The sequence below is a fragment of the Theropithecus gelada genome, chromosome 20, assembly GCF_003255815.1.
Source record: "Theropithecus gelada isolate Dixy chromosome 20, Tgel_1.0, whole genome shotgun sequence".
Classification (NCBI taxonomy): domain Eukaryota; kingdom Metazoa; phylum Chordata; class Mammalia; order Primates; family Cercopithecidae; genus Theropithecus; species Theropithecus gelada.
Genome location: NC_037688.1, coordinates 11,215,341 through 11,229,053, shown reverse-complemented (window position 1 = coordinate 11,229,053; position 13,713 = coordinate 11,215,341). Strand labels below are relative to the sequence as shown.

The following is a 13,713-nucleotide window of genomic DNA, read 5'->3' as shown; positions in this document are numbered from 1 at the left end:
GGGCGGGGGCCGATGCTTCCATGACTGACAGGCCGTCCCAGGCGCTATTACGTAAGGGGAGGGTAAAGTGCAGCCCCACCCAAACTGGGGTGATTTGATTTGCAGGACGGAGTGTGGTTTTTCCAACGCCCCCGGAAGAACGTCCTTGACGGGCAGGTGTGAGAGCCAGTTGGCGCCGGGAGGCAAGGCGGAAGCCTCGGGCCCCAGGAGCGTGCACCACGGGGCGGAGCCCGGTGCGGAGGGCTGGGCAGGGTGGGGTGGGGCGGGGCGGGGATCAAGCAGGGGCAGGGCTGGAGCTGCGGCCGGAGATGCTGTCGGGCCGCGACGGCGCTCGGCAGCCAGGAGCTCTGCATTGAAGGCACCGGGGGGAGGCGCACTGCCAGGCAGGCTGGTAGGTACGCGAGGACTGAGGTGTCGGTAAATCTGGCCGCCAGCCTCCACATGCCCGGCATTTGTCCGTCCTGGGCACTCGCGACTCGGCGGCGACGGCGGCCGCAGTGGGACACGGAGGCGGGGCCGGGCACCTGTGCGCGTTTGCAGGCACCTGCTGCGTTGGCCGCCTCGCAGCCCGGGACCGCTGCTGGGGACTGCGACTCAAGCTGGGCCGGCCCGGCCCGAGGGAGAGAGGCAGGCCCAGCTGGCTCGCCCCAGCCCGTGCCCGCCCTCCCCGGCCAGGTGCCGATCCCGAGCTCTGGTTAAGGGGGCGTCGCCGGGCCCCAGAGCCCACAACTGGAGGGTCCCGCGGCTCCCGGGCCAGCCTCGAGCTAACTGCGAGGCCAGGACAGGGCCCCCGCCTTGCATCACCTCGAGACAGGTTTGTCCAGATTCCCTGAGTGCTCAGAGACGGGTTTCCGCCCGCGGTGAGGGTGCCGGTCCGAGGCCGCCGCAGGTCCCTGCTGTCCCCAGCAAGCCTGGCCCGGGCCGTTTTCATCTTTTTTCTGGCCGCTGCTCTGTGTCCTCTTAACGTGTAATTTCTTAAGTCCGATTCGGGGTGATGTGAGTGCGCTGTGGCATGAAGAGTAACAGCAGCACTCATGTTTTAGCCTAGTTTTAGCTCTGCCGTGCACTATCATTCGCGCAGGCTGAAGACCCAGACTTCTCAGCTGGGTGATGTAAAGGAATGCAGCCGTGGCTGAACAGGCAGAAATTCTAAAATTGTTTCCCAATGACAAGGATGTAACCTATGTCGTGCTTCCATCTATGTCATTCTTCTCAGAACATGTATGCTGTGCTTGTCCTAGACTAGACCCTGAAAAGTGTACTACACGGTCTCGTGATTATGTTGCTGCTGGAAACATTGGATTAAAAGATCCATGGCAAAGTTAAGCAGCAGCAGACGATACCTCCTGCTTAATGATAGGCAGAACTGAGGACAAAATTTATTGGATTCTTAAAGGAGAATTCTTAAAGAGAATCCTAACGCGTTTGACCTGAAAGAGACTTTACAGGTTTGCACCAACCCATTAAATGTATGTGGTGGAGTGCACCACTGTGTCCCAAGGGATAGGGTCCCGTGTTAGGTGTGTCCTAGAGGACACTGGGGTGCTGCACATTACTACTAGATCTGAAAATCAGTGTCTTCATTTGAGCCAAACGGGAACATTCCCCCGCACATTATTGATATCCCAAGTGTATTCACTGTGTCATACTCACCTTTAAAGGCAGATTTGCGGAGAGCTGTTTTTACCTATTGGATGTTATCCATGCTAGTAGAAGAACCAGGATCTTCATTCCTCTGATTTAATTACTGGGTGGCATTTTCTCTTGGAAAAGAAAACAGCAATAATAGGCACTGGCAAGGTATGGATGACCTGGGTTGAGTACGTCCCTGGATGTCACAAGCTCGTCAGAAAAGACAAATTATTGCTGACTGGGGACAGTTAGTACATAGTTTGCTCATGACCTGCTTAAGAAATTAGGAAAACGTTGCTTAGTTTTGACCCTTTTCACCTTCAAATCAGCCATTTGACTGGTGCAAGTAGGAATTCAGAGAAGGAGCTCTGCTTTAAAGGTAACAGAGCCTGGGGGAAAATCACCAGGGCAAAGAAGTTGCTGTTCTTACAGCTGGGCTTGGTTGCTTTTCCTTTGCTTCTTTGTATTTTTAGTAAATGACCCACAGACTTTATGAGCTTTGATACATGCTTTCTTATCCATGACTTTAAGCTTCGGCTGGAACGTCTCGTCTCTCTTGCCGTCGCTCTTGCGTGCCTCTTGTTGTATTTGTCTGGATTGCTTGGCAGTTCCTTAAGTACACGATCCTGCAGTTTCTGTGTTTCGGAGTTGTAGAAGGCAGTTTATTGGGGGATGGTACTGACAGGACTCAGGTAACTACTTCTGTCGTCTTAGTGACATACGTGTGCTCTGCCTTCCCTGTTTTCTCTTATTTCTTTGGCTAATATTTGCTGGAGGAATCATTTTGTACTCAAGTGAGTTAAAGCAGCTCTTAAATCAGCCTCCTTGTATCTTTATTGTTTGTTCCCATAACCCTGGGAACAGTGATACAACTTTTGTGTATGTGGGTACAGTGCATTCTGAATCTGGCTTTCCTGTTAGTTAAATGCCGAGATGTGCTAGTAGCAACTGTTGTCCGTATCTTCTGAACTTCTGGCACCAAGGCTCATCTGTGTCACTGAGTAATCTGAATCCTGGCCAAGGGACCTGGTGCACAGATTCTTATAGACGTCTAAAAGCGTGAAAGAAATTAGAACCAGAAAAGGAAGTGGGTATAGAAGGAAACTGTTTCTGAAGATGCCTGAAGACCCTTTCCTAGGATTTTACAACCCTTTGTTATATAACATATTGTATATCCAGGGTATCATAATTAGTTATTCATCATTTCAGAAGTCTTAACAGTTGGCCGGGCGTGGTGGCTCACGCCTGTAATCCCACCACTTTGGGAGGCTGAGGTGGGTGGATCACTTGAGGTCAGGAATTCAAGACCAGCCTGGCTAACATGGTGAAACCTTGTCTCTACTAAAAATACAAAACTTAGCTGGGCATGGTGGCAGGCACTTGTAATCCCAGCTACTCAGGAGGCTGAGGCAGGAGAATCACTTGAACTCAGGAGCTGGAGGTTGCAGTGAGCTACGATCACACCACTGCACTCCAGCCTGGGCAACACAGCGAGACTCCATCTAAAAAAAAAAAAACACTCTTAATTGTTGGTGTTGGCTTGTTTCTATGTTTCCCCATCTTGTTTTAAGGTAAAGTGAATGCTGAAGACAGAAGATTTGGATGACACGCCACTGAATTTCTTTGTTTGGAATACACGTTATGAACCCTTTCTGGAGCATGTCTACAAGCTCTGTACGCAAAGTAGGTATAGTGATAAATTCAGTAAGGAAACCCATTTGCTTCTGTGTCTGAAAACAGGGTCAGAATGAAGGCTAAAATAATCTGTCACGGTCACCTGTAATCTTGACAAAATTACCTGATTTTTCTAGTTAAGGTCTTACACTCTTGAGAAGTAATTATTTTGTTGGTTAAAGTGTGTTTCTGAGACTGGGATTGCATCACAAATAGAAATCGTTCTGGTCATCACAATTCTAAGATGATTGAGGTTATAGTTTACACATGATGAAATTTGTGACATATTGTAGTTTTCTACTACAAGGTTCTATAGTTAGAACAGCTGTGGGAAAGGCTAGTCTGATATCATTAAGTCAGACTTGACAGGCACTAATTTAATTTTTCTAAATAAAATGATTTTTTAAAAAATATTTTTTCATTTTAGGAAAGATTAAAATAGGCAAATAAAATAAAAACCAGTTGGGCGCGGTGGCTCACGCCTGTAATCCCCAGCACTTTGGGAGGCTGAGGCGGGCAGATCATGAACGAGGTCAGGAGACTGAGACCATCCTGCCTAACACGGTGAAACCCAGTCTCTACTAAAAATACAAAAAAATTAACCAGGTGTGGTGGCGGGCGCCTGTAGTCCCAGCTACTTGGGAGGCTGAGGCAGGAGAATGGCGTCAACTTGGGAGGCAGAACTTGCAGTGAGCTGAGATCGCACCACTGCACTCCAGCCTGGGCGACAGAGCGAGACTCCATCTCAAAAAAAAAAAAAGGAAAAACCATAATCCCACCTTTAGGAGAACAAACACCACTATTTTTTTCTGTACATGACATACATCTCTTCCTTACTTGTACGTAGTAATGAGGTACAAGTGCAGTTTTGCTACATTGGCATATTGTATTGTGCTGAAGTCAGGGCCTTTAGATGTACCCATCACTAGAGCAATGCATATGATATACGTGTTTTTATATAGCTAATTAAACAGCCTTTGGTTGTACTTGCGCCAAGGAAGTACCTATGAGATGGTAGTTGAGTCTCTGACTCATGTCGACCTATGTCTTTGATGAAGGATGACAGTTTATGCTGGTGATATTTGAAATGTCAAAACACCCAGTAGGGACAAATCAAAATCAGACCCAAGCAAGTGAGAGAATAGCTTCACTCTTTGTTTCTAACCCAAGTGCTAGCAGGCAGTGACTAATTTCATCCACACTATTTTGAGCTGCTTAGCACCTAACCTTCTGTAGCATCTAAGTGCTGGGGGACTTTTCTAGCCTTGTACAGTTGTCTAATTGCTTAGAAACCCCTTGCCCTCTTTTTGGGGCCACTAGGAAAAACCATTTCTTTGTGTGTTTCAGTTAATCCTGTACACACTGATTGTATCATCCTCATAGGATGAGTTTCCCTATATGAAAGAGTTTCTCTAATGCTTTGGTCTTGCTTCAGCTTTGTCTTCTCTTTATATGACCTGCCTGCCCGAAGGACTTTCTAGTCATTTTGGTCATGGTGTTAGAATGTGCTTGTAAAGGAGCAATTCCAGCATTTAGGCCATGGAGCTAATAATGTACTCTTGTGATTTAAGAATCATCCTAACAGATATTCTTACAACTTCATCTTGTATAGCGATCTGAAGGTGAAGAGAAGACATTAACAGGGGACGTGAAAACCAGTCCTCCACGAACTGCACCAAAGAAACAGCTGCCTTCTATTCCCAAAAATGCTTTGCCCATAACTAAGCCTACGTCTCCTGCCCCAGCAGCACAGTCAACAAATGGCACGCATGCGTCCTATGGACCCTTCTACCTGGAATACTCTCTTCTTGCAGAATTGTAAGTTCTTAACAAACTATTTGGTTAAATTAGGAACGATCCTTTAAAGTGAAGAATGAAATGTATTCTGATGGACGCAGTAAAGGGCAGACATTTAATCTCAAAGCTCAAACCTCTCCCTTTCCAGTATCAGACTGAAGAAATATAAAACTATAGGCTATTGCTGGTGATAAAATCTTTTTTAACCAAGACCTAGGTAGAGTTATAAAAATAGCCTCTCTTAAAGATTCTTTAGAGCTCGGGTGAATACGATTTAAAGGCAGAGGATACTTTAATTTCCATGTCTGTGTTGGAGAGTAAAAAAAGGAAGAAACTAAGGTTTATTAAGAACCTACAGTAGATTGGCCGGGCACGGTGGCTCGTGCCTATAATCCCAGCACTTTGGGAGGCTGAGGCAGGTGGATCACGAGGTCAGGAGTTCACGACCAGCTTGGCCAAGATGGTGAAACTCCGTCTCTACTAAAAATAGAAAAATTAGCCAGGTGTGGTGGCGGGCACCTGTTAATCCCAGCTACTCAGGAAGCTGAGGCAGAGAATCGCTTGAAGTCGGGAGGTGGAGGTTGCAGTGAGCCAAGATTTCGCCACTGCACTCCAGCCTGGGCGACAAAGCGAGACTCCATCTCAAAAAAAAGAACCTACAGTAGATTAGGAACTTAATAAATGCGGTCTTGGTTTATGTGAAGTGAGGAACCTGCCTCCTGGAGAGATTTTTCTGGAGAGCAGGACAGTGGGAGAGTGGCCGTCTCTGCCTTCTTGGTCAGGCGTATCTGGAAGGTGGTGCTCCATTTGGTTGTCGCCTTGTAGTCAGCCTCCTGACAGATGGAGGACAAGGCCTAGCAGGGAGGGACCAGGAAGCCAGACCTTAGGGATCAACAGTTGGAGGAACTGGAGAATTTTTCTTGGAGAAGAGAAAGTTTAAGCACGTATTAAAGTTGTCTTAATATATTTGAAGGTCTGTCACAAGGAAGGATCTGATTTATTCTATATGACTCCCAAAGGCAGGACTTGGCAATTCTAGGGAAGAGACAAAGATGTGGGCTCCATGTAAGGAAGACGCTGACTGGTCACCAAGGTCTGCAGCTGGGCTGCAGTTGCGCCTGGTTGTGGAGTGCAAGAAGCCAAGCAGGGTGCAGAGTGCTGGCAGCGACCCTGTGGTGCCTGGCACACACGGGGGCTTCAGCACTGCACAGACGCAGATGGCATTTCATTCGAGAATTTGTTAAAAGGACAGAAAGTTTGGATAATTCTTAATTTCCATAATTTAAAAATTCCTTTGTATACAGTTATTTTAAAAGCATCCTTGAGTCAGGCACAGTGGCTCGTGCCTGTAATCCCAGCTACTTGGGAGACGGACGCAGGAGGATCACTGGAGCCCAGGAGTTCAAGACCAGCCTGGGCAACAGAGTGACCACCCTGTCTCTAAAAAACAATTAAAAATTTCCCAGCTGTGGACCTATAGTCCCAGCTACTTAGGAGGCTGAGGTGGGAGAATCACTTGAGCTCTGGAATGTGAGACAAGCGTAGGCCATATAGTGAGACCTCATCTTTTTTTCTTTTTGAAATGGAATCTCACTGTGTCACCCAGGCTGGGGTGCAGTGGCAGAACCTCAGCTTACTGCAGCCTCCGCCTCCTGGGTGCAAGTGATTCTCCTGCTTCAGCCTCTGGAGTAGCTGGGACTACAGGTGCACGCCACCACACCCCGCTAATTTTTGTATTTTTAGTATAGACTGGGTTTCACCATGTTGGCCAGGCTGGTCTCAAACTCCTGACCTCAAATGATCTGCCTGTCTCGGCCTCCCAAAGGGCTGAGATTACAGGTGTGAGCCACCACACTCAGCCTATGAGACCTCATCTTTTTTTTTTTTTTTTTTTAAACCAAAAAAAATTTTTTAAAAAAAGGCATCCTTGACCCTTCCCTCAGTGTATTAATGTTGTAATGGTCAGAGGGTCTGAGGCCCCAGTGTAATTGGCTGGGTGTGATTTGGTAGTAATGGCGCCTTTGGCTCTATAATGGAGGCCTTGTGTTTGAGGCTGGGCAGCGCGTTGGACAGGCCTCTATTGTGGTGATTAAATCTGTATTAGAACACAGAACTGCCTTTTCTGGCAAACTTCACTGTAGTAGAGACATCTGCCAGCCATGTTGCTATTGACATGCTAAATTTTAGCAACTTAAAAATGAACTAGATAATAACTCAAAAATGATTAAAAATAAGTGAATGGAAAGTAGGTAATAAAGATGACAAACTTAAGGCCTGATAAACTAGTTCTTCATAAAATCCAGGATTGGCAGGTTAGTGACCAGAATGGCTGTGGGTGGGTAACTGGGTCCCGGAAGAACCAGTGTAGTTTTGTGTCGGTGCACTTGTTGTTTCTTGTTTTCAGCACCTAGTTTCCCGTTTTCTGGCAAGGCCCACAGAGTTCAGGTGTCTGCATCAGGGGGTCCGTTTTAGAGCAGGGCGTGTGAGAGCCACACAAGGATGCCTGCCCTCCCCAGGCAGCACTGCGAGTCTGAACATTGCCCTCTGCTGTGGGATCTTGTGATTAAAATGTAAAATGACAACTTTGTGACCTAATTCCAAGAAATCGTAATTTATCTAACATTGTATTTTAAAAGGTTTTGAATGATCATCCACAGTCACAAAAGCATAATTTTACAGATACTCTCATTGACCTCAACTGTACATAACTTACCTCGGGTTGCATTATTTGGAATTACCTATAGGCTGGTTTCCAAGATGATGTTTTGGAAGAGCGGATTTCTGGGAGGAAACTTGATTCTTCATTTTTCCCTCTTTGGCTTTAGTTCTTACTGTGGGGCCCCTGCTGGCCTGCTTGTTTCTCTGTGAGCTGCTGCTGTGAAGCTGGTAGTGGGCAGTGGTCAGGGCCAGGGCTCTGATCGTGTCAGGTGAGAGATTGTGAGAACTTGGCTTGCAGGGTTTGGGCATCAGCTGCCCCTTGAGGGGCCATTCATTGTCTCGAAGTGAATGTGGGGTGGTTTCATCTTCATGTGTCATTTGTATCCACACAAATTAATTACTCTGCTTTTGTTGTAGTACCTTGGTTGTGAAGCAGAAGCTACCAGGCGTCTATGTGCAGCCATCTTACCGCTCTGCATTAAGTAAGATGAGGATTCATTCTTAATTTATGGGCACATTTAGTTCCTCCCACACAAATTTAGGCCTTAACTCTTTTATTTTTTCCTACAGTGTGGTTTGGAGTAATATTCATACGACATGGACTTTACCAAGATGGCGTATTTAAGTTTACAGTTTACATCCCTGATAACTATCCAGATGGTGACTGTCCGGTAAGTTGGAGACACAGTCTGGCTTCATTTGTGGATCAGCGAGAAGGGCTAAAAGGGCTTACAGCTTTCCTAGTTCTTTTCCTGACCTGGTACCTTTATGATATATCTACCCAGTAGTTGTCCAGGGGGACTTCTGTGCTTTGCAGCAGCTTCCGGCATGCCATCAGAGCTTTGTTTCTCTGCTCAGGGTCTGCAAGGGAGGCTGGCTGCCTGCCATCCTGCAGCACTCACCAGGTGAATGGTGGCCCTCAGGCTCTAGTGGAGAGGGAGTTTTCCCCGCTTCATCTCAAAATTTAGTTTTTCAGGAAAATGGTAAAAGTAGTTAAGTATCCCTCTTGAGGCAGCTCTTTAGCTTTAAATAACGTGACTGCCTTGTCCTGAAGCTCTTTTTATCACGATTCCTATGGGTCTCATAAGTGCCACTGCTTCCATTAAAGGGCACGTCTCTTTTTATTTAAATACAGCGCTTGGTGTTCGATATTCCCGTTTTTCACCCGCTAGTTGATCCCACCTCAGGTGAGCTGGATGTGAAGAGAGCATTTGCAAAATGGAGGTAAGTAAGTAAAGGGTTTGTTTTAGTGACATAATACTGCAAAAGGACGCCTCAGTAATCACGCTATGTTTCCCTTTAGGCGGAACCATAATCATATTTGGCAGGTATTAATGTATGCAAGGAGAGTTTTCTACAAGATTGATACAGCAAGCCCCCTGAACCCAGAGGCTGCAGTACTGTATGTAACTTTTGCTTTGTTATTTAAAATAAATTTGAAGATGCAGCTAAGTAGATTAAGTAACTTTTTGACTTAAACTTTTAACACAGGTATGAAAAAGATATTCAGCTTTTTAAAAGTAAAGTTGTTGACAGTGTTAAGGTGTGCACTGCTCGTTTGTTTGACCAACCTAAAATAGAAGACCCCTATGCAATTAGGTAAGTGGTGCATCTCCCAAATGAATTGTCTACTGTCCTTTCCAATACACTGCTTCCTTTCTCCAGGTGGTCTCAGAATAGGGATTTAAAAAGGCACATGCATAAGCTGTTAGCCTACAACCTTTATAACTTGGTGCCAACTCGAATTCTGATGCCTCTGAGGCTCTTAAACAAAAACCTTTACATCTGACAGGCTGCGCTAACAGCACATTCTCTGGTGACTTTGGTTTCCCAGGGATCCTTATGACGTATTTATTCATTCACATGTCAGGACTCTTTTCAGCTTGCAGTTTTAGCTGGAGCCCCTCTTAAACTGCCACACCCTCATTGACATTCAGATGTGGTAAAAGGAGGGAAACTGAATAGCGTGAGAATGGTGGGTTCCTGAAGCACTATGACATTTGATTTAAGGAACAGTGTCTGGAGGAGTAGTGGGAATGGACGAATTGGTGATTTTGCTCTTTGGCAACATTGGTACTGCTTGGGAAGGCAGTGGAGTATAGCTGTTAAGAGCTTGGACTCATGGCGAGGCGTGGTGGCTTATGCCAGTAATCCCAGCACTGTAGGAAGTCAAGGTGGGTGGATCACGAGGTCAGGAGTTTAAGACCAGCCTGACCAAATGGCCAAACCCCATCTCTACTAAAAATACAAAAATTGGTCGGGCACAGTGGCTCACACTTGTAATCCCAGCACTTTGGGAGGGCAAGGTGGGGGGGATCACCTGAGGTCGGGAGTTTGAGATCAGCCTGACCAACATGGAGAAACCCCGTCTCTATTAAAAATACAAAATTAGCTGGGTGTGGTGGCGCATGCCTGTAATCCCAGCTACTTTGGAAGGCTGAGGCAGGAGAATCGCTTGAACTTGGGAGGCAGAGGTTGCAGTGAGCTAAGATCTTGCCGTTGCACTCCAGCCTGGGCAAGAAGAGTCAAACTCCATCTCAAAGTAAAAAAAAAAAAAAAAAAAGCCAGGCATGGTGACTCGCACCTGTAGTCCCAGCGAGGCTGAAGCAGGAGAAGGGCTTGAATCTAGGAGGTGGAGGTTGCAGTGAGCGGAGATCACACCACTGCATTCCAGCCTGGGTGACAGAACTAGACTCAGTCTCAAAAAAAAGAGCATGGACTCAGCAGATGGACTACTTGGCTTTTGTACTTTTTAGCTCTGGTAATCCAGAGCAATTAATTTTGCTTTGCTTTCTTAATCTTTAAATAATAGTACTTCAGGGGTTGGTGTGAGGCTTAAATGAGATCATGTATGAAGGATAGTTATGTGAGAAAATTAATTAGATAATGTCTAAAACATACTTGTTGAAAACAAAAAAAAGCACTCTTCTTTATTAAGTTAGGGGAATTGGCTTGAAACTTAATTACTGCAAAATGAATGTTATAGAAATTTCGTCAGCCAACAAATAGTTTTTAAATACTTTTCTCTTCCTTAAGCTTTTCTCCATGGAATCCTTCTGTACATGATGAAGCCAGAGAAAAGATGCTGACTCAGAAAGTAAGTGGATAACTACTTATGAAATGGCCAACTCGTTGTTTCTTTTCTAAATGTCTTCATTTGGAGACTGCTCATTACATGCAAGTAACTTTTTTGGGAAACAAGTTTGTACAGTGCTGAAGTCTCCTCATCAGTAGTTTTTTTTAATATCTGTTTTGATTGTGCCTAGAAGAAGCCTGAAGAACAGCACAATAAAAGTGTTCATGTTGCTGGCCTGTCATGGGTAAAGCCTGGCTCAGTACAGCCTTTCAGTAAAGAAGAGAAAACAGTGGCGACTTAAGAGATGGTGAATCTGGTGCACCATGCACTTTCCTGCTGGACTCTGGCCTAGTTCAACCTGACCAATGGCAGAGGACTGCCTGAAGAGTAAAACTGTGTGAACAATGACTGACTGCCAGTGTTTTCCATGTATGCATAGGTTCTAACAGCAGGGTTTGGAAACCTGTCTCTAAGTAATGCATTACTTCTGTCAGAAGTGTCTTAGGGTGGTTATCTAGTTCAGTACTCCAAATTATTGGGGACCTTGAGGCTTAAGTATTTTTCTGAATATAATGCTAAAGGTAAGTTGCATTCATTTAAACTAATAGAGCAGACAGAATTCAGCACTACTTAATAGTTTTTAAATCAGTGGTTTCAGTTGTATATATGTTAGGAAATGGAGAGGTATAGAGAGAGCAGGTTCCATAGCTCAGCACTTTTAAGTGGAAGATCATTTGAATCTCAGTCTTCAGCCTGCACTGATTTGTAGCCTGCACTGTCTTACTGATTTACAAACTGAAATCACTGAGAAATGTCTTTAGTTGGGGGAGAGAAACCAGAACACTTGTTCCTAGTGTTGTGTTGTTTTTTTAAGCAAATTACTTACTGTATTTTTATGGCAGGAGGGAGAAAAAGTGTTAAAACGGTTTCTAATGAAGTCCGGTATTTAAATGATGAATGACTAATGTGTTTAGTAGAGACAAAATAAACCAATAAATGATTGTTCTTTGCCATTTATGCAGGAAACTACCCTTTTCTCAATATAACCAAACAAAGGCTAATTTATAAATGCTTTATTGAAAAATACACTTATCTTCATATAAAATTACAGTAGCAGTAAGTATCTTGAGAGGTTTTATAAATATTTTTGCAGAACACTATTCTAATTGAACAGTGTAAGTTCCATATTTCTCTCAGAGCAATATGAAGTTACCTAGTAACTTTGTTTATACTGATTCAATTTACAATTGAATTTTCTCCCTAATAAGATGATTAATTTGACTTGAAAACTGCTGGAACAATAGTGATTAATAAAGGTATGTATAGATAATTCAACAGCTGTTAAATAACATTTTCTAATTTGTATAAATGGTACTATGGTACTAATAAAAACCTAAATTCTCCAACCAATTTTTTAAACTGCCAGGAACACCCAAAAATATTTTAAAATATATCACCTTAATAGACATTTCTTTTAGATAACTCTCCTAAAGGAAGAGGTCATAATTTTTCATATTAATCCCCTCAATTCAACTTGATTTAAAATCTTTTCTTAGCCGATTGATCCCTATATAACAAAAAACCGGAGAAATTAAAACATATTCCCAAAAGGTGACTATAGGGGCTTTAACAGTTTAAAAAAGTACAAAAGCATTAAAGAAAATATTGGATGTTTAGCCTGGAAGTTTTGTACTTAATAAAGTTCACATTGTAGAAAGTGCTATCACAAATATACAGCAAAATCTGGGTTACAAAATCATGCATTTTACAGCCCTAAAGTGCCACCACTTATACAGGTTCACTCAGACATTGCACACCCGAACAATCAAGGACTTTTCACACTGCACCACACCAAATGGGGAGAGGGGAAGACGTGCACAAAGGGAATGGGAGACGAGGGCTAGTGACCTAGGACCTCCAAACCTGGGTGCGCTCTCCTTTGTTCTGTTTCAGGAATGTAAAAATCACACACTCCTACCAGGTGTTTTAGGACAAAATACCTAATTTTTGTTTTGCTTTTTATGAGGACTACAGCTGACCACAAAACAGGTAGGAGTGAACTTGAAACACAGTTCTTCTGTTGGAGTATGTCAACAGAAGCCTCGTATGCTCACATTTGGGTACACGTCATTTTCTTGTAGTACTTTTAAAAGCTTTGTCAGAGTCAAAAATCCAAGTTTGGATTCTAAGCAGCCTTGACAGTAATCACTGAATGGTAGGGAAAAGAAGACAGTTGGGATGAATTAAAATGTTCTAAGGATGCTGGAAGGAGTTAAGTCCCATTTCTCACCAAAATATCCCCTCGTTACTAACAGGCTGTAACTGATCAGCTGGATTAAGGGAAAAAGCTCCATAATCTAGATGCATTAAAGGATGCGGCTAAACATGTTGTGAAAAGAGTTTCAATACAAGAGACCAACCTCAGTGGGAACCACGGTCATTAGCTACATCTTGGAGACGGCGTAATAAGGCAGAATGATTTTCTGGGCAAATTCTTTTTGCAGGTGATTCACTTCCATCTTCCAAAAGAATTCCTCTCTTTTTAGTTGGAGTTTCTCCTGTGCGTATCATACTATTAATTTCTCTCAGTCTCTATGGTGGGAAAAAGATATAAAAATTTTAAAATGCAAATGCACACAGCCCAGTATTAAGTCAAAGAATCTTAAATGAGTTAAGCAATTTATCTGGAAGAATTTGAACACATCTACAGAAAAAACAAATACTAAGTTACATAACCTGCCAACTTTCCTTTTCAGCTGGCTGAGGCTGATGGCTATTTGAGAAGGGGCTGAGTAGTTCTATTTTTAACAAGCTCTTCCACAGGTACTTTTGACCTATACATTTCTATAATTTGTGAGTTCACAAATTTGTGATTT

At 44.0% G+C, this 13,713-nt stretch overlaps 2 protein-coding genes across 9 annotated transcripts in view; one reads left to right on the top strand and one right to left on the bottom strand.

The window, feature by feature from the left end:
- The first annotated feature begins 220 nt into the window (after positions 1 to 220).
- Positions 221 to 12,513, top strand: AKTIP (AKT interacting protein). Of its 4 annotated transcripts, none has more exons than XM_025369971.1 (10): positions 221 to 395; positions 3,204 to 3,315; positions 4,919 to 5,124; positions 8,179 to 8,243; positions 8,332 to 8,432; positions 8,897 to 8,985; positions 9,065 to 9,163; positions 9,253 to 9,360; positions 10,798 to 10,858; positions 11,031 to 12,513. In XM_025369971.1, exons 2-10 carry the CDS (start codon positions 3,274 to 3,276, stop codon positions 11,136 to 11,138), a joined length of 879 nt encoding a protein of 292 aa, XP_025225756.1. In that variant the 5' UTR covers positions 221 to 395; positions 3,204 to 3,273; the 3' UTR covers positions 11,139 to 12,513. The 4 variants fall into 4 exon arrangements, with proteins under 4 accessions (XP_025225756.1, XP_025225755.1, XP_025225753.1 ...); XM_025369970.1 differs by having other exon boundaries at positions 326 to 391; positions 11,031 to 11,854; XM_025369968.1 differs by having other exon boundaries at positions 326 to 391; positions 11,028 to 11,854.
- The window catches only part of RBL2 (RB transcriptional corepressor like 2), a 59,021-nt gene continuing 57,203 nt past the window's right edge, over positions 11,896 to 13,713 (bottom strand). Inside the window, exons 22-23 of one of the 5 annotated variants that reach the window (XM_025369963.1) lie at positions 13,258 to 13,429; positions 11,896 to 13,045 (exon numbers count right to left, since the gene is read on the bottom strand). In XM_025369963.1, coding sequence (XP_025225748.1) covers positions 13,259 to 13,429 — 171 coding nt within the window. In that variant the 3' untranslated portion in view covers positions 11,896 to 13,045; position 13,258. Of the gene's footprint in view, positions 13,430 to 13,713 lie in introns of all 5 variants that reach the window. The other 4 variants (XM_025369964.1, XM_025369965.1, XM_025369967.1 and 1 more) reach the window with 4 other exon arrangements.